This window comes from Salvelinus fontinalis, chromosome 13, assembly GCF_029448725.1.
Source record: "Salvelinus fontinalis isolate EN_2023a chromosome 13, ASM2944872v1, whole genome shotgun sequence".
NCBI lineage: Eukaryota > Metazoa > Chordata > Actinopteri > Salmoniformes > Salmonidae > Salvelinus > Salvelinus fontinalis.
This window is the reverse complement of record NC_074677.1, coordinates 6,214,512-6,242,079: the sequence shown is the minus strand read 5'-3', so window position 1 is coordinate 6,242,079 and position 27,568 is coordinate 6,214,512. Positions and strand designations below refer to the sequence as shown.

The 27,568-nt window shown below is 49.0% G+C and overlaps 2 protein-coding genes across 2 annotated transcripts in view; both read left to right on the top strand.

Annotated features, from left to right (window-relative positions):
* LOC129869107 (scavenger receptor cysteine-rich domain-containing group B protein) overlaps window positions 1–2,516 on the top strand; it is a 32,566-nt gene extending 30,050 nt beyond the window's left edge. The window contains exons 8-9 of the mRNA XM_055943613.1: window positions 1,661–1,735; window positions 1,959–2,516. Coding sequence (XP_055799588.1) covers window positions 1,661–1,735; window positions 1,959–2,275 — 392 coding nt within the window. The 3' untranslated portion in view covers window positions 2,276–2,516. The remainder of the gene's footprint in view (window positions 1–1,660; window positions 1,736–1,958) is intronic.
* Window positions 2,517–5,474: 2,958 nt separating this feature from the next.
* Window positions 5,475–27,568, top strand: part of ywhag1 (3-monooxygenase/tryptophan 5-monooxygenase activation protein, gamma polypeptide 1) — a 30,359-nt gene continuing 8,265 nt past the window's right edge. Inside the window, exon 1 of the mRNA XM_055941527.1 lies at window positions 5,475–5,730. Within this exon, the coding sequence (XP_055797502.1) occupies window positions 5,644–5,730 (87 nt within the window). The 5' untranslated portion in view covers window positions 5,475–5,643. The remainder of the gene's footprint in view (window positions 5,731–27,568) is intronic.

Sequence of the window (27,568 nt, the reverse complement as noted above, 5' to 3'; positions counted from 1 at the left end):
CCTCTATGGGGTATTCAGCTTCTCTGGGGTATTCAGCTTCTCTGGGGTATTCAGCCTCTCTGGGGTAATCAGCCTCTATGGGGTAATCAGCCTCTATGGGGTAATCAGCCTCTATGGGGTAATCAGCCTCTATGGGGTATTCAGCCTCTCTGGGGTAATCAGCCTCTATGGGGTAATCAGCCTCTATGGGGTATTCAGCTTCTCTGGGGTATTCAGCTTCTCTGGGGTATTCAGCTTCTCTGGGGGTAATCAGCCTCCCTGGGGTAAATCAGCCTCGCTGGGGGTAATCAGCCTCGCTGGGGGTAATCAGCCTCTCTGGGGGTAATCAGCCTCTCTGGGGGTAATCAGCCTCTCTGGGGTATTCAGCTTCTCTGGGGGTAATCAGCCTCTCTGGGGTAATCAGCCTCCCTGGGGGTAATCAGCCTCTCTGGGGTATTCAGCTTCTCTGGGGGTAATCAGCCTCTCTGGGGTAATCAGCCTCCCTGGGGGTATTCAGCTTCTCTGGGGTATTCAGCTTCTCTGGGGTATTCAGCATCTCTGGAGTAATCAGCCTCTATGGGGTAATCAGCCTCTCTGGGGTAATCAGCCTCTCTGGGGTAATCAGCCTCTCTGGGGGTAATCAGCCTCTCTGGGGTAATCAGCCTCTCTGGGGTAATCAGCCTCTCTGGGGTAATCAGCCTCTCTGGGGGTAATCAGCCTCTCTGGGGGTAATCAGCCTCTCTGGGGTAATCAGCTTCTCTGGGGGTAATCAGCCTCTCTGGGGGTAATCAGCCTCTCTGGGGTAATCAGCCTCTCTGGGGGTAATCAGCCTCTCTGGGGTAATCAGCCTCTCTGGGGTAATCAGCCTCTCTGGGGGTAATCAGCCTCTCTGGGGTAATCAGCCTCATTGGGGGTAATCAGCCTCTATGGGGTAATCAGCCTCTCTGGCGGTAATCAGCCTCTATGGGGTAATCAGCCTCTCTGGGGTAATCAGCCTCTCTGGGGTAATCAGCCTCTCTGGGGGTAATCAGCCTCTGGGGGTAATCAGCCTCTCTGGGGGTAATCAGCCTTTTTGGGGGTAATCAGCCTTTCTGGGGGTAATCAGCCTCTCTGGGGGTAATCAGCCTCTCTGGAAGCCTGCAGGCCAAACCGTTCTTAAAGACTAAATAAGACACAATAGAGAAAAGAAGAATAAAAAGAGAGGAAGACGCCCTTCCTGTGACTAAGGTCTTCATCATGTCAGAGGAAGATGTCCTTCCTGTGACTAAGGTCTTCATCATGTCAGAGGAAGATGTCCTTCCTGTGACTAAGGTCTTCATCATGTCAGAGGAAGATGTCCTTCCTGTGACTAAGGTCTTCATCATGTCAGAGGAAGATGTCCTTCCTGTGACTAAGGTCTTCATCATGTCAGAGAAAGATGTCCTTCCTGTGACTAAGGTCTTCATCAAGTCAGAGTTATCAGAGCAGACCAGGTGAATCTTAGTGAACCTCTGATGATAAGGGGATCACAAAGTAGACTTCCAGAGCAGTTATCTTCTAATATAACTGATTAGCTGATCAATGGAATAACTCACAACAATGTTTTGAGGGCTCTGGTCAACAGTTGTTCTCAAGTAGATGACCGCTCCCCAGGGAAACATACACAACAGAAACCTCATACTATCTCCCTCTTCTTCTCCAGCCTTTCAGCCTGTTCAAACTGTAAGAGGCTTCACCATGACAGAAACAACACGCACCACTGGACCACCAAGTGAAGGTAAGTCTTCTACCTGTTCAGGTTTAGCTACATGTTCCTGGTTCAAGTTAAGGTGAAAGGTCAACACACATTCACGGCATCACTTTTCAGAGGCCATCTTCCATAATGCATCGTGTTTCATTCATGTCTCAGGACCAGCCATGGTGTGTGGTATGTGTCTCTAGTGTTAAATGTTAATTTGCTCCAGAATATGTGACTGTTTCTACCCTCTGTTTCCCTCTAGGCATGGTGAGGTTGGTGGGCGGGCAGCACCACTGCGAGGGTCGGGTGGAGATCTTCTCGGGGGCGAAATGGGGTACGGTGTGTGACGACGCCTGGGACATGCCAGATGCCCAGGTGGTGTGTCGCCAGCTGGGCTGTGGGCAGGCTGTTGCGGCGAGCGGGGAGGCCTACTTCGGGCCCGGCAGCGGCACCATCCTCCTGGACAATCTGAAGTGCAGTGGCTCCGAGGCCTCGCTCCAGCAGTGCTCACACATATCCTGGGATGTACACAACTGTGACCATTCTGAAGACGCCGGCGTCACGTGCTCACTGTCGTGATTCGAGCAGCGATTCGCCGCCAGGGAGCAATCAAACTACTCCCACCTCCACTGCCAACAAATAGGATGGCCGCCGGGGTGGGCATAACCCGGGACTTGTAAACATTATGTAAATAACAGCTCACCCCAATGCCAAATGGAAGGAAGACACCAACAACAACAAAAAAATCTAAAAAGAAAGAAAGAAAACAAATTAACATATGACAATATATTATTAAATATTATGATTATCTATTCCTATTAAGCACTTCATAAATATATAAATAAAAAAAGATGATATATAAAACACTGCACACATGTTTTGATATTTGATAAACAGAAGAAAACCAAAGCTTTAAACCAACTCTCTCTCTCTCTCATGCTAAGAGGACTAAGATGTACATGACACCATAGTCCTCTTGGCATGTTTTTCCCCCCAACTTTTATCAATTGTAATGTATTATTCCTGAGACGAGGTGGACATATGTCTGGAATCAGATCATGGTGACTTCCAAAGCTCCGGGATTGTAGTTATTTTGGTTCAATTATTTTTAAATGTGACACCTTTCATGTGGAAATCGTCACCCTATCCAGCTAGTCTTCCATTTATGTCCTCTCTTGTGGACCAGGATGACTCATTATATTCTGTCTGCCGTGTGTATTTTGATGTCTGGTTCTGGAAAGGACTATCTAGTCTTTGCTCTCTCTCTCTCTTCCCCCCTTTCTCTATACCCCCCCCCCCCCTCTCTCTCTCTCTGTCTCTCTCTCTCTCTCTCTCTCTCTCTCTTCACCCCTTTCTCTATATCTCCCCCCTCTCTCTCTCTCTCTTCCCCCCTTTCTCTATATCTCCCCCCCTCTCTCTCTCTCTCTCTCTGTCTGTCTGTCTCTCTCTCTCTCTCTCACACAGTGCTATTTCAGGAAGAGTATGGCAAATGATCTAAGCTTTAGCTACAGCCTTACTGTGAAATCAGTTCTCCTCTTCAATTGTCTACCTGTGCCTCTTTATATTGTGTTTAGTATTGGACATGTAGTAATGTTGGAGGTTCCCCAGTCTTGGCCATCAGCCACCAGTCACTCTACGAGAGCTAATCTGATCGGGAGGTACACACTAGGTGTCATTTGTCCAAAGCGAGAGTTTCTATGAAAAACACATTTCCAATTGCAACTCTCGTTCAGGTAGGTCCCTCCCCGTTCCGTTCGCTTCAGTTCAAAAAACGTTTTGCAACAGAATCGGCTTAATGAAAACGCTCCGGGCCTTGCTTGGATTACAAGGTAACCCACCCAGGTAACCCACCCAGGTAACTCTCCCAGGTAACCCACCCAGGTAACTCACCCAGGTAACCCACCCAGGTAACTCACCCAGGTAACCCACCCAGGTAACCCACCCAGGTAACTCTCCCAGGTAACTCACCCAGATAACCCACCCAGGTAACCCACCCAGGTAACCCACCCAGATAACCCACCCGGGTAACCCACCCAGGTAACCCACCCAGGTAACTCACCCAGATAACTCACCCAGGTAACCCACCCAGGTAACTCACCCAGGTAACTCACCCAGGTAACTCACCCAGATAACTCACCCAGGTAACCCACCCAGGTAACCCACCCAGGTAACTCTCCCAGGTAACTCACCCAGATAACCCACCCAGGTAACCCACCCAGGTAACCCACCCAGATAACCCACCCAGGTAACCCACCCAGGTAACCCACCCAGGTAACTCAACCAGGTAACTCAACCAGGTAACCCACCCAGGTAACCCACCCAGGTAACTCAACCAGGTAACTCAACCAGGTAACCCACCCAGGTAACCCACCCAGGTAACTCAACCAGGTAACCCACCCAGGTAACCCACCCAGGTAACCCACCCAGGTAACTCAACCAGGTCAGTGGTCAGGTTGTGGTTAAACTGTGGTTAAACTGTGGTCAGGCTGTGGTCAGGTTGTGGTCAGGTTGTGGTCAGTGTTGTGGTCAGGTTGTGGTCAGTGTTGTGGTCAGTGTTGTGGTCAGGTTGTGGTCAGGTTGTGGTCAGGCTGTGGTCAGGTTGTGGTCAGGTTGTGGTCAGGTTGTGGTCAGGCTGTGGTTAAGCTGTGGTCAGTGCTGTGGTCAGGCTGTGGTCAGTGCTGTGGTCAGGCTGTGGTCAGTGCTGTGGTCAGGCTGTGGTCAGGTTGTGGTCAGACTGTGGTCAGTGCTGTGGTCAGGTTGTGGTCAGACTGTGGTCAGGTTGTGGTCAGGCTGTGGTTAAGCTGTGGTCAGTGCTGTGGTTAGGCTGTGGTCAGGTTGTGGTCATGTTGTGGTCAGGTTGTGGTCAGGCTGTGGTCAGACTGTGGTCAGGCTGTGGTTAGACTGTGATCAGGTTGTGGTCAGGTGTGGTCAGGTTGTGGTCAGGTGTGGTCAGGTGTGGTCAGGTTGTGGTCATGTTGTGGTTAGACTGTGGTCACCTTGTGGTCAGTGCTGTGGTCAGGCTGTGGTCAGGTTGTGGTCATGTTGTGGTCAGGTTGTGGTCATGTTGTGGTCAGGTTGTGGTTAGACTGTGGTCAGGTTGTGGTTAGACTGTGGTCAGGTGTGGTCAGGTTGTGGTCAGTGCTGTGGTCAGGTTGTGGTCAGGTTGTGGTTAGACTGTGGTCAGTGCTGTGGTTAGACTGTGGTTAGACTGTGGTCAGGCTGTGGTCAGGTTGTGGTCAGGTTGTGGTCAGGTTGTGGTCAGGTTGTGGTCAGGTTGTGGTCGGGCTGTGGTTAGACTGTGGTTAGACTGTGATCAGGCTGGCTGACTGACATGGTAGAGCAGCTTGAACCCAGGAATGATGATGGGCTCTTGGTGGATTTGTTCTGTAGCCTATCAGACCTGCACTCTGCTGCTCGACATAGAGGCTAGTCAATTACTGCAACATGCTATTCTAATCAAATCACATTGTGACTAAACATGAAAGGTACCCTAGGCTCTACAAGTTCTCCCTATAAAGACCCTACGGAAGTCTTTACGCTAGACCTCCTGTCACAGCATGTGTATGAGAATAACGCTCTCTCTAGTCTACGAATGTTCAATTATCGGGTGTGGTTAAATGGTTTAGAATACAACATACAGTCTCTATACCACTACAGCGTATGATTCTAACGGTAGAATCCTATTCGTTAACCAGTATCAGGCACTGACTGTGCTCCCAATAAGGATTGTTACATCACTATACATCTACACGCCTTTTTCTGGCGCTGACGCAATCCAGGGAAAGTGGTAATGTTGGGGAGGGAGTGTCCCGTCCGCACGCACAGACAGCAGGGAGCAGCTGCAGCAAGAGGACCTCTGGTAACATTCCACTGTATTGCTGAAAGTGACATACTTTTATTTAAAACTTTAACAATTCTAGAATAGCATTGTATCAACGACAGCTAAAATGGTAGATCGCGAGCAACTGGTGCAGAAAGCCAGGCTGGCCGAACAGGCTGAGAGATATGATGATATGGCAGCAGCCATGAAGTCGGTAAGTTCTGCTTTGGAATCATATTTCTGAGTTTAATAAGCGATCATAAATATCCGCCACTAACAGTGTCAATTCCTCACGTAAAAAAAAAAAAGAAAAAGATATATACATTTACATACATAGTAATTGCGATGTATCCTATGGCAATCATTGTTGCCTGCTTATTGTATTCCATATTTAATTAGATGCATATTCGATGTATTAAACATGCCTTGAAAGATCATTATTATGACAAAACCTTTAACTTGAATAAGACAAGGGATAGCCAATATATCATGCCATTTACATTTTCGGGAAAGTGACTGGCAGTGACAAGGCCCATAGGTTACTACAATACATATCCGTTTTATTTTAAAATCCAGCAATTGTTTGCATCACATTCGTTATCTAAATTAAAGGCATGTTTATTGAAACTTTGAGTTATGGTCACGTATTGCCTTATAGTATAAAGTGGTTGTCAGTGTGGCATAATGCTGTCAGATGAAGGAAAACCGAATGCTTGTTTGATCTTGGGGCGGTGCCTTTTTTGTTGCCAGGTTGCATTTTAATCAGCTAGACAGCATGGCAACAATGATGGAGACTGATAACGGATCAATCATCTTGCTCTGGAGATGAAACGTGTTTGTTTAATTTTTGATCTCACTGAATTAAATGGGAAACATGGATAATATTGGCAAGGAGAGGCAGTGGAATATTCGTGTAAAAATGATGTGCTTTTGGGTAGACACCAGAGAGAACAAGCAATTCCCTGGTACTGTAGCCTTACTTTAAGCTACTGTTCAAGAGTGACATGGTTGGAGGCAGGGACGGCTCAATTCCCCGAGTGTGATACTGATCTCTAACCAAGACAATTTCCCGCGAAGATCCATTTGTATTAGTTATATCTAACATTGTGAGGAAATACATTTATGCACCACACACAAAGTCAGTAGCGCGCGCTGTGTAGAAGAATAAAGCAAAACGTTATAGCTGACCCGTTGTAGCCTATATCGATTGGCGCAATATACAATGTGCCCGTAAAATATGATCCTGGGAACGTGAAACGTGGGTGGTAGCAGAAATCCTTCTAGAACGTTCTTTGGTTGTCATATTGCAGTGGATGCAGACTGTAGCGTGTTAGAATGGTCGGAATGGTTCTGAATTCCATCTCAAGGATAACCGGCATTGTAGCAGCCCATGCTGTATCACTGCACCCTCCTCGACCTCGTCAGAAAGGAAGGCGTAGCAGGTACTCTGTACGAGGCGTGTCGCAGAATGTGCCAAGGTGCAGTACCCGTATTGCACCATTTCGGGAATCGGACTCAGCCCTTTGTATCCGTGGCATTACTATTCAGACATGCATATGGGGGCTTGATATAATCAGAATGAGGATATTGACTACTCGGTGTGTAAACACGAGCTGAGATAGTGGATGATATGGTCAGGTCAGTATGGGGTAGTCGTCCCTGGCCTGGGATGAATGTCCAATGTGGTAGCCTGTCTATCGTATCTCTCATCCTTATCCTGACCAAACAAACATGAATGTACAATCTACCCATCACAGGAGGTTGGTGACCCCTTAATTGGGGAGGATGGGCTAGTGGTAGTGGCTGGAGCAGAATCAGTGGAATGGTATCAAATACATCAAACACATGGTTTATTATTATTATTTGACCCTGCTGGTCATTTATGAACATTTTGAACATCTTGGCCATGTTCTGTTATAATCTCCACCCGGCACAGCCAGAAGAGGACTGGCCACCCCTCAGAGCCTGGTTCCTCTCTAGGTTTCTTCCTAGGTTCTGGCCTTTCAAGGGAGTTTTTCCTTGCCACCGTGCTTCTACACCTGCATTGCTTGCTGTTTGGGGTTTTGGGCTGGGTTTCTGTACAGCACTGAGATATCAGCTGATGTAAGAAGGGCTTTATAAATAAATACATTTGATTTGATTTGGTGTTTGATGCCATTCCCGTTTGCTCCGTTCCAGCCTTTACTATGAGCCGTCCTCCCCTCAACAGGCTCAACTGATGCCCAGTAGTATATTGGGTCTCTATTACATCAATAGAACCGAGAGGGAGGAGAGCATATCAGGCTATTCACCTTAATGAGTAGACAAGCCAATAGGGATTGACTGAATCCACCTCTGAGAAAATGCTCTGTCACAGACTACTAGTCCATAGAGGGCATCGCATAACTGCCTTGAACAGGGAGCTCTAATGTTGAACGGTAGGTTGTCACTAAGGAGTTACTGTAATAACACAGACACAGAGTCCATTGCAGAAGCTGGCTGTAGTATTAGCAGCCAGTCAGTATGTAATGTACATGAATCATGTTCTCCAGGGTTAAGGTCATTATGAAATGTACATGAATCAATAGGCCAATGTGGTGTAATTGGAGACCCCAATCTGGGCGTTTGATATTAGGAAACGCCCATTGGTGCCTGCCATTGGTCAGTCCATTGGTGCTTGCCATTGGTCAGTCCATTGGTGCTTGCCATTGGTCAGTCCATTGATACCTGCCATTGGTCAGTCCATTGGTGCCTGCCATTAGTCAGTCCATTGATACCTGCCATTGGTCAGTCCATTGATACCTGCCATTGGTCAGTCTGTTGATACCTGCCATTAGTCAGTCCATTGATACCTACCATTGGTCAGTCCATTGATACCTGTCATTAGTCAGTCCATTGGTGCCTGCCATTAGTCAGTCCATTGATACCTGCCATTGGTCAGTCCATTGATACCTGCCATTGGTCAGTCCATTGATACCTGCCATTGGTCAGTCCATTGATACCTGCCATTGGTCAGTCCATTGATACCTGCCATTGGTCAGTCCATTGATACCTGCCATTGGTCAGTCCATTGATACCTGCCATTGGTCAGTCCATTGGTGCCTGCCATTGGTCAGTCCATTGATACCTGCCATTGGTCAGTCCATTGATACCTGCCATTGGTCAGTCCATTGATACCTGCCATTGGTCAGTCCATTGGTGCCTGCCATTGGTCAGTCCATTGGTGCCTGCCATTGGTCAGTCCATTGATACCTGCCATTGGTCAGTCCATTGATGCCTGCCATTGGTCAGTCCATTGATGCCTGCCATTGGTCAGTCCATTGATACCTGCCATTGGTCAGTCCATTGATACCTGCCATTGGTCAGTCCATTGGTGCCTGCCATTGGTCAGTCCATTGATACCTGCCATTGGTCAGTCCATTGATACCTGCCATTGGTCAGTCCATTGATACCTGCCATTGGTCAGTCCATTGATACCTGCCATTGGTCAGTCCATTGATACCTGCCATTGGTCAGTCCATTGGTGCCTGCCATTGGTCAGTCCATTGATACCTGCCATTGGTCAGTCCATTGATACCTGCCATTGGTCAGTCCATTGATACCTGCCATTGGTCAGTCCATTGATACCTGCCATTGGTCAGTTCCAGTGCTCTGAGACTGATGGTTTCTCGACACAGATCATTGGTTTACATAGCAGGTTAGGATAACTAACGTGGAAGGCTAGGATAAATTATGTGGCAGGTTAGGATAACTAACGTGGAAGGCTAGGATAATTTATGTGGCAGGTTAGGATAAGTAACGTGGAAGGCTAGGATAAATTATGTGGCAGGTTAGGATAACTAACGTGGAAGGCTAGGATAATTTATGTGGCAGGTTAGGATTACTAACGTGGAAGGCTAGGATAAATTATGTGGCAGGTTTGGATAACTAACGTGGAAGGCTAGGATAATTTATGTGGCAGGTTAGGATAACTAACGTGGAAGGCTAGGATAATTTATGTGGCAGGTTAGGATAACTAACGTGGAAGGCTAGGATAATTTATGTGGCAGGTTAGGAGAATGAGGTTAAGGTTAGAAAAAGGGTTAGGGTTAGGCTTAGCTACAAAGGTACTGCTGTCGCATCCCTGATGCGAAATAAATGGCCACAGACCAATAGCGAGCATTAATGGGAATAATTTGACATCAAGAAACACGGATAACCGCACCACAACATTTCCCAAAATCAGCCCCCCCCCCACACATTTTTGTTTTTGCCCTAGCACAAAGCTTGATGATGAGTTGATGAAAACGTCACACAGGGGGCCCAGGACCGGGTTTTGGGAATCCTGGTCTAGCAGGTTGCTTTAGGACCAGGTGGTGGTAATGTCAGGGGAAGGGGGGCTTTTGCTCCACCCTCTAAATTAAGGCTGACTCAGAGAAGGAGGAGGGGAGCCCTCATCCTAGCCTGACGACTCACACTAAATTCTTCAGCTGCTCTGTCAATCAGTACATACTTTAATCTGAGACATCATTGACGTTGTTTGTGGTGAAGGGTGTTGTAAAAAACGAAGTCATCAGTGATTGGATCATCACCAACCAATCAGAGAATCAAAGCCAATGACGAATTTTCAAAATGACACTTTACCCACCTACGTGTGTTCAGGCTCTGGCCCAACCCAACCCAACCCATCGGTTTCTGGACCAATCAGACGGCCCCAAATGTGTTCGCATTCAGTGAAGGGTCGGGAAGGCACCCAGATCCAGACTCATTGCAGAGAAGAACATCCGTGCGCATAGCGTAGCGTTTTGCCGGATCAAGGTAGCCAGGCAACCCCCACCCTAATCCCCAGCCCCAATCCCCATCCTAATCCCCAGCCCCAACCCCCATCCTTATCCTTATGCCCCAACCCCCATCCTAATCCCCAGCCCCAATCCCCATCCTAATCCCCAGCCCCAATCCCCATCCTTCTCATTATGCCCCAACCCCCATCCTAATCCCCAGCCCCAACCCCCATCCTAATCCCCAACCCCCATCCTAATCCCCAACCCCCATCCTAAAACCCAACCCCCATCCTAATCCCCAGCCCCAGCCCCAATCCCCATCCTAATCCCCATCCTAATCCCCAGCCCCAACCCCCATCCTTATCCTTATGCCCCAACCCCCATCCTAATCCCCAGCCCCAATCCCCATCCTAATCCCCAGCCCCAATCCCCATTCTTCTCATTATGCCCCAACCCCCATCCTAATCCCCAGCCCCAACCCCCATCCTTCTCATTATGCCCCAATCCCCATCCTAATCCCCAGCCCCAATCCCCATCCTAATCCCCAGCCCCAATCCCCATCCTTCTCATTATGCCCCAACCCCCATCCTAATCCCCAGCCCCAATCCCCATCCTAATCCCCATCCTAATCCCCAACCCCCATCCTAATCCCCAACCCCCATCCTAATCCCCAACCCCCATCCTAATCCCCAACCCCCATCCTTATCCCCAAACCCCATCCCAATCCCCAACCCCCATCCTAATCCCCAACCCCCATCCTAATCCCCAACCCCCATCCTAAAACCCAACCCCCATCCTAATCCCCAACCCCCATCCTAATCCCCAACCCCCATCCTAATCCCCAACCCCCATCCTAATCCCCAACCCCTCCCCTTATCACCAACCCCATCCTAATCCCCAACCCCCATCCTTATCCCCAAACCCCATCCCAATCCCCAACCCCCATCCTAATCCCCAACCCCCGTCCTAATCCCCAACCCCCATCCTAATCCCCAGCCCCAATCCCCATCCTAATCCCCAACCCCCATCCTAATCCCCAACCCCCATCCTAAAACCCAACCCCCATCCTAATCCCCAACCCCCATCCTAATCCCCAACCCCCATCCTAATCCCCAACCCCCATCCTAATCCCCAACCCCCATCCTAATCCCCAACCCCCATCCTTATCCCCAACCCCATCCCAATCCCCAACCCCCGTCCTAATCCCCAACCCCCGTCCTAATCCCCAACCCCCATCCTAATCCCCAACCCCCATCCTAATCCCCAACCCCCATCCTAATCCCCAGCCCCATCCTAATCCCCAGCCCCAACCCTCATCCCAATCCCCAACCCCCATCCTAATCCCCAACCCCCATCCTAATCCCCAACCCCCATCCCAATCCCCAACCCCAACCCCCATCCTAATCCTCAAACTCCATCCTTATCCTTAATCCTGCCTCTGTTGTGAATATACTGCCCCATCCTGATAAATCCTGCCTCTGCTGTGAATATACTGCCCCATCCTGATAAATCCTGCCTCTGCTGTGAATATACTGCCCCATCCTGATAAATCCTGCCTCTGCTGTGAATATACTTCCCCATCCTGATATATCCTGCCTCAGTATATTGTGAAATACTGCCCCATCCTGATAAATCCTGCCTCTGCTGTGAATATACTCCCCCATCCTGATAAATCTTGCCTCAGTATGTTGTGAAATACTGCCCCATCCTGATAAATCCTGCCTCTGCTGTGAATATACTGCCCCATCCTGAAAAATCCTGCCTCTATGTTGTGAACATACTTCCCCATCCTGATAATCCTGCCTCAGTATGTTGTGAATATACTGCCCCATCCTGATAAATCCTGCCTCTGCTGTGAATATACTCCCCCATCCTGATAAATCTTGCCTCAGTATGTTGTGAAATACTGCCCCATCCTGATAAATCCTGCCTCTGTTGTGAATATACTGCCCCATCCTGAAAAATCCTGCCTCTATGTTGTGAACATACTTCCCCATCCTGATAATCCTGCCTCAGTATGTTGTGAATATACTGCCCCATCCTGATAAATCCTGCCTCTGCTGTGAATATACTCCCCCATCCTGATAAATCTTGCCTCAGTATGTTGTGAAATACTGCCCCATCCTGATAAATCCTGCCTCTGTTGTGAATATACTGCCCCATCCTGAAAAATCCTGCCTCTATGTTGTGAACATACTTCCCCATCCTGATAATCCTGCCTCAGTATGTTGTGAATATACTGCCCCATCCTGATAAATCCTGCCTCTGTTGTGAATATACTGCCCCATCCTGATAAATCCTGCCTCTGCTGTGAATATACTGCCCCATCCTGATAAATCCTGCCTCTATGTTGTGAACATACTTCCCCATCCTGATAAATCCTGCCTCTATGTTGTGAACATACTTCCCCATCCTGATAAATCCTGCCTCTGCTGTGAATATACTGCCCATCCTGATAAATCCTGCCTCTGCTGTGAATATACTGCCCCATCCTGATAAATCCTGCCTCTGTGTTGTAGCAGAGACCTAGTGACATGAACCTGCTTTCGTACCAACACAGTTACATACTCTTGTTTTTTTATTCATGCCTTTTGGGTTATACAACTTGTATGTATTGTATATTTAGAAGCCTGCAGCAGCTGCAATGAGAGAGAGAGAGGGAAAAATCTATTTAAAAAACTGCAGTCGTGTATGGTTATATAACAACAAAGAGCTACTTGAATCAACCCCCTCCCCTCCCCTCCCCTTACACACACACACACACACACACACACACACACACACACACACACACACACACACACACACACACACACACACACACACACACACACACACACACACACACACACACACACACACACACACACACATACACACACACACACACCTCTCTATCTCTCTCTCTCTCTCTCTCTCTCTCTCTCTCTCTTTCTCTCTCTCTCTCCCTCTCTCTCTCTCTCTCTCTCTCTCTCTCTCTCTCTCTCTCTCTCTCTCTCTCTCTCTCTCTCTCTCTCTCCTTAACCAGCCATCCTCACAGCTCGTGACGTCAGGCAGCGCACGCCGTCTCTGTGTTCTGCAGCCTGAGAGAGGGAGAGGGTCTGCAGGAGAGATGTCACTTTAGCTTAGAGATAAGGAGGGAAAACAAGGTAGCGAGGTGAGAGCGAGGAAAGTAACGGTGAGAGAGATGGGGAGAGAAAGAGAGAGGTGGTGGGTGTGAGAGACGGAGAGAGAAAGAGAGAGGTGGTGGGTGTGAGGTGAGTGATGGAGAGAAAGAGAGAGGTGGTGGGTGAGAGATGGAGAGAAAGAGAGAGGTGGTGGGTGAGAGATGAGAGAAAGAGAGAGTTGGTAGGTGTGAGAGACGGAGAGAAAGAGAGAGGTGGTGGGTGTGAGGTGAGTGATGGAGAGAAAGAGAGAGGTGGTGGGTGAGAGATGGAGAGAAAGAGAGAGGTGGTGGGTGTGAGGTGAGTGATGGAGAGAAAGAGAGAGGTGGTGGGTGAGAGATGGAGAGAGAGAGAGAGTTGGTAGGTGTGAGAGACGGAGAGAGAAAGAGAGAGGTGGTAGGTGTGAGAGACGGAGAGAAAGAGAGAGGTGGTAAGTGAGAGATGGAGAGAAAGAGAGAGGTGTGAGGTGAGAGAGACGGAGAGAAAGAGAGAGGTGGTAGGTGTGAGAGACGGAGAGAAAGAGAGAGGTGGTGGGTGAGAGAGATGGAGAGAAAGAGAGAGGTGGTGGGTGAGAGAGACGGAGAGAAAGAGAGAGGTGGTGGGTGTGAGAGACGGAGTGAGAAAGAGAGAGGTGGTAGGTGTGAGAGACGGAGAGAGAGAGAGAGGTGGGTGGGTGTGAGATGGAGAGAAAGAGAGAGGTGTGAGGTGAGAGATGGAGAGAAAGAGAGAGGTGGTACGTGAGAGAGACGGAAAGAAAGAGAGAGGTGGTAGGTGAGAGATGGAGAGAAAGAGAGAGGTGGTAGGTGTGAGAGACGGAGAGAGAAAGCGAGAGGTGGTGGGTGTGAGATGGAGAGAAAGAGAGAGGTGGTAGGTGTGAGAGACGGAGAGAAAGAGAGAGGTGGTAGGTGAGAGAGACGGAGAGAAAGAGAGAGGTGGTGGGTGTGAGAGATGGAGAGAGAAAGAGAGAGGTGGGTGTGAGAGACGGAGAGAAAGAGAGAGGTGGTGGGTGTGAGAGACGGAGAGAAAGAGAGAGGTGGTAGGTGAGAGAGACGGAGAGAAAGAGAGAGGTGGTGGGTGTGAGAGACGGAGAGAAAGAGAGAGGTGGTAGGTGTGAGAGACGGAGAGAAAGAGAGAGGTGGTAGGTGAGAGAGACGGAGAGAAAGAGAGAGGTGGTAGGTGAGAGATGGAGAGAAAGAGAGGTGGTAGGTGTGAGAGACGTAGAGAAAGAGAGAGATGGTGGGTGTCAGAGACGGAGAGAAAGAGAGAGGTGGTGGGTGTGAGAGACGGAGAGAAAGAGAGAGGTGGTGGGTGTGAGAGATGGAGAGAGAAAGAGAGAGGTGGTGGGTGTGAGTGATGGAGAGAAGGAGAGAGGTGGTGGGTATGAGGTGAGTGATGGAGAGAAAGAGAGAGGTGGTGGGTGTGAGAGATGGAGAGAAAGTGAGAGGTGGTGGGTGTGAGAGACGGAGAGAAAGCGAGAGGTGGGTGGGTGTGAGAGATTGAGAGAAAGAGAGAGGTGGTGGGTGTGAGTGATGGAGAGAAAGAGAGAGGTGGTGGGTGTGAGAGACGGAGAGAAAGAGAGAGGTGGTGGGTGAGAGCTGGAGAGAAAGAGAGAGGTGGGTGCGTGTGAGAGATTGAGAGAAAGAGAGAGGTGGTGGGTGTGAGATGGGGAGAAAGAGAGAGGTGGTGGGTGTGAGTGATGGAGAGAAAGAGAGAGGTGGTGGGTGTGAGAGACGGAGAGAAAGAGAGAGGTGGTGGGTGTGAGAGACGGAGAGAAAGAGAGAGGTGGTGGGTGTGAGTGATGGAGAGAAAGAGAGAGGTGGTGGGTGTGAAAGACGGAGAGAAAGAGAGAGGTGGTGGGTGAGAGCTGGAGAGAAAGAGAGAGGTGGTGGGTGTGAGAGATTGAGAGAAAGAGAGAGGTGGTGGGTGAGAGAGATGGAGAGAGAAAGAGAGAGGTGGTGGGTGAGAGAGCTGGAGAGAAAGAGAGAGGTGGTGGGTGAGAGCTGGAGAGAAAGAGAGAGGTGGTGGGTGAGAGAGATGGAGAGAGGAAGAGAGAGGTGGTGGGTGAGAGAGCTGGAGAGAAAGAGAGAGGTGGTGGGTGAGAGAGATGGAGAGAGAAAGAGAGAGGTGGTGGGTGTGAGTGATGGAGAGAAAGAGAGAGGTGGTGGGTGTGAGAGACGGAGAGAAAGAGAGAGGTGGTGGGTGTGAGAGACGGAGAGAAAGAGAGAGGTGGTGGGTGTGAGAGATGGAGAGGAAGAGAGAGGTGGGTGGGTGAGAGAGACGGAGAGAAAGAGAGAGGTGGGTGGGTGAGAGAGACGGAGAGAAAGAGAGAGGTGTTGGGTGTGAGATGGAGAGAAAGAGAGAGGGGGTGGGTGTGAGAGACGGAGAGAGAAAGAGAGAGGTGGTGGGTGTGATAGACGTAGAGAAAGAGAGAGGTGGTGTGTGGGAGTGATGGAGAGTTGGGGAGAGCCAGGGACATGTAGAATGAGGCCCACTCTTGTGTCAGCCCTGCATTAGCCGATGTCCATCCATCCTTCTGAAGGGTTACAGAGGTGGAACAAAACGAGTGAGGTGGGAGCTTCTTAGTCCTCCCCCTGACTCTTCATTAACCCAACTCCTCCCCTTGGGAACACCCTCTTATAGGCTTTTACTACTATCTCACGTCTATAGACATCAGACATTTGTGTGCCTGAGGAATGAAGCAGAGTAGACAGCCATTAATCCTCGGAGAGAAATAATTGATCTTTTGGATTTCTGTTGCTTTTGTTGTTTGGAGTTGACAGCAGCTAGTGGTGGGGATGAGTCACGAGAGAGCTAGGGACGATTGATGAGCTTTACGGGCAGACAGAGGACTCTATTGTGATCCCTGCACCACAGCTTCCAGTTAGTCCTTTCAGTTTCACCCCAAATGCTGCTGTAACAGCCCCAGGCTCCATCAAACTGCACACAGAGATATACAAATGGTATCCACGAGTTCACCTGACTCTGGGGAGGAAGTTAAAGAGCCTCAATGTCAAAATCTCAAAGTTCTCCCTTTAAAACAGCAACTTGTTTTTTTGAAGCCCCATGGCAAAATGTGTAGAATTGCAGGAAATTAACTCTCAGACATAATAACATTTTTTTAAATGCTGTCAAGAGGGGGGGAACGCTAAAATGTTTTTCTCAAAAATGTCACTTAGGGTCTCCAAAAGGCTAGGGCCGGTTTTGACTGCATGTGTGGGTATGGACGTGCATAAGCAGACCCGCGAGCCACTGCGGCCCCTCGTGAGTTCAGATTTTTTGTGTGGCCCCCACCCCCATCAAAGTTGCCCATCCCTGAACTGACCAGTGATATTTAAACTTTTTCAGCAGGGACCCCATTTTTTCTGCCACAATTTCTGGGAACCCCAAAACAAATGACAGAACCTTAATTTTAATATATTTTTACCTAAAAAAAATCGCAAAAAAACATTTGTATATTGTGCCATAAAATAATCCTTTTTTGTTCCTAATTTTGGCGATCCCACTGTAGTTTCCTGTGACACAGACTTTAAATATCACTGCCATAGAGGGATTCGTCTTCTACACATCGATTTGTGGACTGTGTATGTGTGTGTGTGTTAGCTCATTCTAACCCCCAACCACTAACCACTACCCCACTATACCCCAACCCACTACCCCACTATACCCCAACCCACTATACCCCAACCCACTACCCCACTATACCCCAACCCACTACCCCACTATACACCAACCCACTACCCCACTATACCCCAACCCACTATACCCCAACCCACTACCCCACTATACCCCAACCCACTACCCCACTATACCCCAACCCACTACCCCACTATACCCCAACCCACTACCCCACTATACACCAACCCACTACCCCACTATACCCCAACCCACTATACCCCAACCCACTACCCCACTATACCCCAACCCACTACCCCACTATACACCAACCCACTACCCCACTATACCCCAACCCACTATACCCCAACCCACTATACCCCAACCCACTACCCCACTATACCCCAACCCACTACCCCACTATACCCCAACCCACTACCCCACTATACACCAACCCACTACCCCACTATACCCCAACCCACTATACCCCAACCCACTACCCCACTATACCCCAACCCACTACCCCACTATACACCAACCCACTACCCCACTATACCCCAACCCACTATACCCCAACCCACTACCCCACTATACCCCAACCCACTACCCCACTATAACCCAATCCACTACCCCACTATACCCCAACCCACTACGCCACTATACCCCAATCCACTACCCAACTATACCCCAACCCACCACCCAACTATACCCCAACCCACCACCCCACTACCCCATTCACTGCCCTGGGGCATTGGGATCTCCACAGACCAGAGGGAAGAGGGCCCACTACTGGACCTCCAACACCACTTCCAGCAGCATCTGGACCAAACAGGATCGCCCTGCTTAGCTTCAGAGGCAAGCCGGCAGTGGGATGCAGGGAGGTATGCTGCTGGCAGGAGGAGTTAGGTGTGAAATCAGTATTTATGTATATTAATGCTGTCTGTGTGTTTGAGGATAGGCATACCTGTGAGAGGTACAGTATCATCAGTTGAACATGGTGTTTTATGTATTCGATTTTTGCGGGAATTAACAGTTGATCAGGTGACTCAATGTACTCACGACCTATACTGAGAGAGCGAGTTGGAGGGGGATTTTGTTTCTTGGGTACCCAGTCCATGGCTCCAAGAACAAAAAAAACAAAAAATCCCATTTGGATATCTGGGTAGAAGAGGAAACCAATGAAGGCAAAGTAATCTCTTTTTTATTTATTTGATTTTTATCAAGGGCTGAAGTCATCATAGGCAGCTCGGAATGTTAGACTTGGCTATGACTCATAGATTACTTGCTCTGATTATGGGACTGTACTGGAAGCTGTGATCTGATTCTGGAAGGGTTCTAGAACCCTTCTTATGTGGTTAGGGGAAGGAGATTATGCTGCAGATAAAGGGTCTGGGAAATGGATCTGTTCCAAACGAGAGAGAGAGAGAGAGAGAGAGAGAGAGAGAGAGAGAGAGAGAGAGAGAGAGAGAGAGAGAGAGAGAGAGAGAGAGAGAGAGAGAGAGAGAGAGAGCAATGAGAAAGATTAGAAAATACATCGGAGTGAGCAAACTCTTCACTTCTCAATCAAATGAAAGCTGACATGGAAAGATAACAGGAGTGATTTATGCCAAAGACGTCACTGGATAGGCAGGGCTGGTTAGTGTTGGGCTGGTTAGTGTTGGGCTGGTTAGTGTTGGGCTGGTTAGTGTTGGGCTGGTTAGGGTAGAGTGTAGTGTTGGGCTGGTTAGGGTAGAGTGTAGTGTTGGGCTGGTTAGGGTAGAGTGTAGTGTTGGGCTGGTTAGGGTAGAGGGTAGTGTTGGGCTGGTTAGTGTTGGGCTGGTTAGGGTAGAGTGTAGTGTTGGGCTGGTTAGTGTTGGGCTGGTTAGGGTAGAGTGTAGTGTTGGGCTGGTTAGTGTTGGGCTGGTTAGTGTTGGGCTGGTTAGTGTTGGGCTGGTTAGTGTTGGGCTGGTTAGGGTAGAGTGTAGTGTTGGGCTGGTTAGTGTTGGGCTGGTTAGTGTTGGGCTGGTTAGTGTTGGGCTGGTTAGGGTAGAGTGTAGTGTTGGGCTGGTTAGGGTAGAGTGTAGTGTTGGGCTGGTTAGTGTTGGGCTGGTTAGGGTAGAGTGTAGTGTTGGGCTGGTTAGTGTTGGGCTGGTTAGGGTAGAGTGTAGTGTTGGGCTGGTTAGTGTTGGGCTGGTTAGTGTTGGGCTGGTTAGTGTTGGGCTGGTTAGGGTAGAGTGTAGTGTTGGGCTGGTTAGTGTTGGGCTGGTTAGTGTTGGGCTGGTTAGTGTTGGGCTGGTTAGGGTAGAGTGTAGTGTTGGGCTGGTTAGTGTTGGGCTGGTTAGTGTTGGGCTGGTTAGTGTTGTGCTGGTTAGTGTTGGGCTGGTTAGTGTTGGGCTGGTTAGTGTTGGGCTGGTTAGGGTAGAGTGTAGTGTTGGGCTAGCTAGTGTTGGGCTGGTTAGTGTTGGGCTGGTTAGTGTTGGGCTGGTTAGTGTTGGGCTGGTTAGGGTAGAGTGTAGTGTTGGGCTGGTTAGTGTTGACCTGGTTAGGGTAGAGTGTAGTGTTGGGCTGGTTAGTGTTGGGCTGGTTAGTGTTGGGCTGGTTAGTGTTGGGCTGGTTAGGGTAGAGTGTAGTGTTGGGCTGGTTAGTGTTGGGCTCGTTAGTGTTGGGCTGGTTATTGTTGGGCTGGTTAGTGTTGGGCTGGTTAGTGTTGGGCTGGTTAGTTTTGGGCTGGTTAGGGTAGAGTGTAGTGTTGGGCTGGTTAGGAGTAGAGTGTAGTGTAGTGTTGGGCTGGTTAGGGGTAGAGTGTAGTGTTGGGCTGGTTAGTGCTGGGCTGGTTAGAGGTAGAGTGTAGTGTTGGGCTGGTTAGTGTTGGGCTGGTTAGAGGTAGAGTGTAGTGTTGGGCTGGTTAGTGTTGGGCTGGTTAGTGTTGGGCTGGTTAGGTTAGAGTGTAGTGTTGGGCTGGTTAGTGTTGGGCTGGTTAGTGTAGAGTAAAGTGTTGGGCTGGTTAGTGTAGAGTAAAGTGTTGGGCTGGTTAGTGTTTGGCTGGTTAGTGTTGGGCTGGTTAGTGTTGGGCTGGTTAGTGTTGGGCTGGTTAGGGTAGAGTGTAGTGTTGGGCTGGTTAGGAGTAGAGTGTAGTGTTGGGCTGGTTAGGGTAGAGTGTAGTGTTGGGCTGGTTAGGGGTAGAGTGTAGTGTTGGGCTGGTTAGGGGTAGAGTGTAGTGTTGGGCTGGTTAGGGGTAGAGTGTAGTGTTGGGCTGGTTAGGGTTGGGCTGGTTAGTGTTGGGCAGGTTAGTGTAGAGTGTAGTGTTGGGCTGGTTAGGGTTGGGCTGGTTAGTGTTGGGCTGGTTAGTGTTGGGCTGGTTAGTGTTGGGCTGGTTAGGGGTAGAGTGTAGTGTTCGGCTGGTTAGGGTAGAGTGTAGTGTTGGGCTGGTTAGGGGTAGAGTGTATTGTTGACCTGGTTAGGGGTAGAGTGTAGTGTTGACCTGGTTAGGGTATAGTGTAGTATTGGGCTGGTTAGGGTAGAGTGTAGTGTTGGGCTGGTTAGGGTAGAGTGTAGTGTTGGGCTGGTTAGGGTAGAGTGTAGTGTTGGGCTGGTTAGGGTAGAGTGTAGTGTTTTGGGCTGGTTAGGGTAGAGTGTAGTGTTGGACTGGTTAGGGGTAGAGTGTAGTGTTGGGCTGGTTAGGGTAGAGTGTAGTGTTGGGCTGGTTAGGGTAGAGTGTAGTGTTGGGCTGGTTATGGGTAGAGTGTAGTGTTTGGCTGGTTAGGGTAGAGTGTAGTGTTGGGCTGGTTAGGGGTAGAGTGTAGTGTTGGGCTGGTTAGGGGTAGAGTGTAGTGTTGGGCTGGTTAGGGTAGAGTGTAGTGTTGGGCTGGTTAGGGTAGAGTGTAGTGTTGGGCTGGTTAGGGGTAGAGTGTAGTGTTGGGCTGGTTAGGGGTAGAGTGTAGTGTTGGACTGGTTAGGGGTAGAGTGTAGTGTTGGGCTGGTTAGGGTAGAGTGTAGTGTTGGGCTGGTTAGGGTAGAGTGTAGTGTTGGGCTGGTTAGGGGTAGAGTGTAGTGTTGGGCTGGTTAGGGTAGAGTGTAGTGTTGGGCTGGTTAGGGTAGAGTGTAGTGTTGGGCTGGTTAGGGTAGAGTGTAGTGTTGGGCTGGTTAGGGTAGAGTGTAGTTTTGGGCTGGTTAGGGTAGAGTGTAGTGTTGGGCTGGTTAGGGTAGAGTGTAGTGTTGGGCTGGTTAGGGTAGAGTGTAGTGTTGGGCTGGTTAGTGTAGAGTGTAGTGTTGGGCTGGTTAGGGGTAGAGTGTAGTGTTGGACTGGTTAGGGGTAGAGTGTAGTGTTGGGCTGGTTAGGGTAGGTAGGGGTCTCCAACCATGTTCCTGGAGAGCTACCGTCCTGTAGGATTTTCACTCCAACCCCAGTTGTAACTAACCTGGTACAGTTTATCAAACATCTAATTATAATAATCATGTGTGCTAGATTAGGGGTAGAGTGAAAATGTACAGGATCAGGGTTGGAGAGCCCTGTGGTAGAATGTAGCGTTCCTTTGCTCTCAACTGGAAAAAGACTTACAGAATCTCCAGGCTGAACAAGACTTAAAAAGTGCCATGTTCTCGTTATACTTCTGAGGATCTGATTAGAAATAGAACAGAAATATAAATGCAACATGTACAAATTTCAAAGATTTACAGTTCATTTAAAAGGGAATCAGTTACTTGAAATAAATTCATTAGGCGCTAATCTATGGATTTCACATGACTGGGAATACAGATATGCATTTGTTGGTCACAGATACCTTAAAATAAAAAGGTAGGGGTGTGAATCAGAAAACCAGTCAGTATCTGGTGTGACCACCATTTGCCTCATGCAGTGTGACACATCACCTTCGCATAGAATTGATCAGGCTGTTGATTGTGGCTTGTGGAATGTCGTCCCACTCCTCTTCAATGGCTGTGCAAAGTTGCTGGATATTGGCAGGAACTGGAACACGCTGTCGTGCACGTCGTTCCAGAGCATACCAAACATGCTCAATGGGTGACACGTCTGGAGAGTATGCAGGTCATGGAATAACATGTTCAGCTTCTAGGAATTGTCGCCCAGATCATTGTGACATGCGGCCGTGCATTATCATGGTGAAACACGAGGTGATGGAGGAGGATGAATGGCACGACAATGGGCCTCAGGATCTCATCACGGTTTCTCTGTGCATTCAAATTGCCATTGATAAAATGCAATTGTGTTCGTTGTCTGTAGCTTATGCCTGCCCATATCATAACCCCACCGCCACCATGGGGCACTCTGTTCACAACGTTGACAACAGCAAACCACTCGCCCACACGACGCCATACACGCTGTCTGCGGTTGTGAGGCCGGTTTGACGTACTGTCAAATTCTCTAAAATTCCTGTGGAGGCGGCTTATGGTAGAGAAATGAACATGAAATTATCTGGCAACAGCTCTGGTGGGGTGGACATTCCTGGAGGCAACATGCCAATTGCATGCTCCCTCAACTTGAGACATCTGTGGCATTGTGTTGTGTGACAAAACTACACATTTTAGAGTGACCTTTTATTGAGCCCCAGCACAAGGTGCACCTGTGTAATGATCATGTTGTTTAATACATTTCTTCATATGCCACACCTGTACATGTGGATGGATTATCTTGGCAAAGTAGAAATGCTCACTTAACAGGGATGTAAACAAATTTGTGCACAAAATTGGAGAGAATAAGCTTTTTGTGCGTATGGAACATTTCAGGGATCTTTTATTTCAGCTCATGAAACATGGGACCAACACTTTACATGTTGCGTTTATATTTTTGTTCAGTGTAGAAGAGGAAAGTAACTCTTCTTAATATATCACCTAGGGTTTGGCGGTATACTGTATTTGACTATATACCGGTATTGATGCACAGACCAGTTTGGGTTTTTACTTTATCTTCTGTAACGATATTTGAATGTTTGGTTTGTTAAATGTGATATGCTCTCTCTCCATGCTGCTTTCCACGCAGACCTAGCATCGCCCCTTTCACTCAAGGATGTGTTGTTGTTCGACATGTTGATGACAACGATGCTATTTCCGCTTTGCTTCTTAGTATAAATTCACAAGCGTTCCTATAATTACAAACAACTTGTTTGTCTTTTCTTAGGAAGTTGTGGCTAAATCGTGTTAACCGCTAATGCTAATCGCTAGTTCGTGTTAGCTACTAATGCTAATCGCTAGTTCGTGTTAGCTACTAATGCTAATCGCTAGTTAGATGGTTAGCTAGCTAGCTAATAAATGTACTGAGTCAGAGCAAACGTGGCTAACTATACAGCCTGATACCAGTGATGGCGTAAGCTTAAATCAGCATGATGTTTGTGCAGCAGTATCTTAAAAATCAAAGAGGAATATGCAAAGCATGAATATGTTAGCTACATGAATTAAAGATTTTAAAAAATTATGTGGCCAGAGATTACAGGGTCACCTAGGAAACACTGACCAACACTTTGGTTTCTACCCTGTCAAAATAACCTGGCAGCCCTGGCATTTTCATTTGTTGTCATGTCAAACAACACTGTATTCAAGGTGTCCACTATTATATAATGTTTCATAAAATAAAAAAATTGACATTGTTTTTGTGGCATTTTTTATGATTATACAGATAACAGACAGAACGGATATAAGGCAGAACACACACGCACCCCCTAGCAAAGCAGATCAACCCCCCCCCCCCCCCCCATGCTCTATCAGAGCCCCAAAACAAGACTTAAAGCAGGCATGATATACAATGAAAAATATAATCAAATAATACAAAAAAAAGGAAATAAATTGTAAAAATAATGATCCAAATTCTAATTTGGATTGGTTTATGGAGTTGTGAAATTAGCTTGGTCCATGTCTTCTACAAAGGATAGGAAAGGTTGCCAGATATTATAAAATGTAATTGCAGATCCCCTAACAGAGTAGCGTATTTTCTCTAGTTAGAGATGTTGCGAAACTTTCTTTGTCCAATGGTCAAAAGTAGGAGGAAACCGATCCTTCCACTTAAATAGTATAAGACGTCTAGCTAGAAGAGTATTACATACCACCATGTTGCCCATAGAACTGTTTAGAGGGGCCTCCTGCGGTGCCACTCCGTATAACTGGTTAGAGGGGCCTCCTGCGGTTCCACTCCATATAACTGTTTAGAGGGGCCTCCTGTGGTGCCACTGCATATAACTGTTTAGAGGAGCCTCCTGCGGTGCCACTCTATAGAACTGGTTAGAGGGGCCTCCTGCGGTGCCACTCTATAGAACTGGTTAGAGGGGCCTCCTGTGGTGCCACTCTATATAACTGTTTAGAGGGGCCTCCTGTGGTACCACTCTATATAACTGTTTAGAGGGGCCTCCTGTGGTGCCACTCCATAGAACTGTTTAGAGGGGCCTCCTGTGGTGCCACTCTATAGAACTGTTTAGAAGGGCCTCCTGTGGTGCCACTCTATAGAACTGTTTAGAAGGGCCTCCTGTGGTGGTTAGAGGAGCCTCCTGTGGTGCCACTCCAAAGAACTGTTTAGAGGGGCCTCCTGTGGTGCCACTCTATAGAACTGTTTAGAGGGGCCTCCTGTGATGCCACTCCATAGAACTGTTTAGAGGGGCCTCCTGTGGTGCCACTCTATAGAACTGTTTAGAGGGGCCTCCTGTGATGCCACTCCATAGAACTGTTTAGAGGGGCCTCCTGTGGTGCCACTCTATAGAACTGTTTAGAGAGGCCTCCTGTGGTGCCACTCCATATAACTGTTTAGAGGGGCCTCCTGTGGTGCCACTCCATATAACTGTTTAGAGAGGCCTCCTGTGATACCACTCTATAGAACTGTTTAGAGGGGCCTCCTGTGGTGCCACTCTATAGAGCTGTTTAGAGGGGCCTCCTGTGGTGCCACTCCATATAACTGTTTAGAGGGGCCTCCTGTGGTGCCACTCCATATAACTGTTTAGAGAGGCCTCCTGTGGTGCCACTCCATATAACTGTTTAGAGGGGCCTCCTGTGGTGCCACTCCATATAACTGTTTAGAGGGGCCTCCTGCGGTGCCACTCTATAGAACTGTTTAGAGGGGCCTCCTGTGGTGCCACTCTATATAACTGTTTAGAGGGACCTCCTGTGGTACCACTCTGAATGATGCAATAAAGGCAGAAGGTTCTCTAGGTCTCTCCAGTATCTTAGAAAACGTCTCAACAATTGATAACCTGAAATCTCTCATTTTCAGGCATGTACAAAGCATGTGTGATAAAGTAGCAGGAGCCTGCTTACATCGGTCACGAGTGGGATGTATTTCTGGTCTAATCTTGAATAATTTTGCCTTTGACCAATGCAACTGATTAACTATTTGTAACGGGTGTTGCTCTCCTCATCCTCGGACGAGGTGAGGAGAGAAGGATCTTCTGACCAAAACGCAGCTTGCGGGAAATAAGCCATCTTTATTATAACAACGATAAAGATGGCAACACGAAACGAAACAAAACACTTTCAAAACTACAAAATAACAAAACGACGTTGACGAGACCTGAACATAAACTTACATAACTAAACATAAACTTACGTACAGGAAACAGACGACATCGAAACGAAACGAAACAAACAAACGCTACAGTCCCATGTGGTACGAACATAACATACGGACACAGGAGACAATCACCCACAAACAAACAGTGAGAATGCCCTACCTAAATATGACTCCTAATTAGAGGCAAACGCAAACCACCTGCCTCTAATCAAGAGCCATACCAGGTAAACCAAAACCAACATAGAAACAGATAACATAGAATGCCCACCCAACCTCACGTCCTGACCAACTAACACACAAAAACTAACATAAATAGGTCAGGAACGTGACAGTACCCCCCCCACAAGGTGCGAACTCCGGACGCACCAGCACAAAGTCTAGGGGAGGGTCTGGGTGGGCATCTAACCACGGTGGTGGCTCAGGCTCCGGGCGCGGTTCCCACCCCACCATAATCCATCCTAACTTCCTCCCTCCAAGAATGTCCACCCTCTTTTGACCCCCACAAAATCCCCTTAACAACATATCTAATAAGGACAACACCGGGACAGAGAGATAAATCAAGACAGAGGGATAGATAAGAAAATAGAAGTAGATAAAGATAGAGAGGGAGATCAGGATAGAGGGGCAACTCCGGACTGAAAGGCAGCTCCGGACAGAGAGACAGCTCTGGACTGATGGGCAGTTCTGGGTATCTAGCCTTTTCAGGCTGAAGGTCAGCTCATGGCTGACTGACGAATCTCGACGCTCATGGCTGGCTGACGACTCTCGACGCTCATGGCAGGCTGACGGCTCTCGGCGCTCATGGCAGGCTGACGGCTCTCGACGCTCATGGCAGGCTGACGGCTCTCGACGCTCATGGCAGGCTGACGGCTCTCGACGCTCATGGCAGGCTGACGGCTCTCGACGCTCATGGCGCTCTGACGGCTCTGGCTGCTCATGGCGCTCTGACGGCTCTGGCTGCTCATGGCGCTCTGACGGCTCTGGCTGCTCATGGCTCGCTGGCGGCTCTGGCAGATCCTGTCTGGTTGGCGGCTCTGGCAGATCCTGTCTGGTTGGCGACTCTGGCAGATCCTGTCTGGTTGGCGACTCTGGCAGATCCTGTCTGGTTGGCGACTCTGGCAGATCCTGTCTGGTTGGCGACTCTGGCAGATCCTGTCTGGTTGGCGACTCTGGCAGATCCTGTCTGGTTGGCGGCTCTGGCAGATCCTGTCTGGCTGACGGCTCTAGCGGCTCCTGTCTGGCTGACGGCTCTAGCGGCTCCTGTCTGGCTGACGGCTCTGTAGGCTCATGGCAGACGGGCGGCTTTGCAGGCTCATGGCAGACGGGCGGCTTTGCAGGCTCCTGGCAGACGGATGGCTCAGATGGCGCTGGGGAGACGGATGGCTCAGATGGCGCTGGGGAGACGGATGGCTCAGATGGCGCTGGGGAGACGGATGGCTCAGATGGCGCTGGGGAGACGGATGGCTCAGATGGCGCTGGGGAGACGGATGGCTCTGGCCGGATACGGTGCACTGTAGACCTGGTGCGTGGTGCCGGAACTGGAGGCACCGGGCTAAGGATAAGCACCTTCCTACTAGTGCGGGGAGCAGGGACAGGGCACACTGTATTCTCAAAGCCTACTCTATCCCTGATGCGTGGTACCGGCACTGGTGACACCGGGCTGAGGACAAGCACATCAGGATTAGTAGGGGGAGAAGATACAGTGGGTTCAGGGCTCTGGAGACGCACAGGTAGCTTAGTGCGTGGGCCCGGAACTGGAGGCACCGGGCTAGATACACGCACTACAGGGAGAGTGCGTGGAGGAGGAACAGGGCTCAGGATACGCACTGGTAGCCTAGTGCGTAGTGTATACACTGTAGGTACTAGGCTGGGGCGGGGAGGTGGTGCCGGAAATACCGGACCGTGGAGGCGTACTGGCACTCTTGAGCATTGAGCTTGCCCAACCTTACCTGGTTGAATACTCCCGGTTGCCCGACCAGTGCGGGGAGGTGGAATAACCCGCACCGGGCTATGTAGGCGAACCGGGGAAACCATGCGTAAGGCAGGTGCCATGTA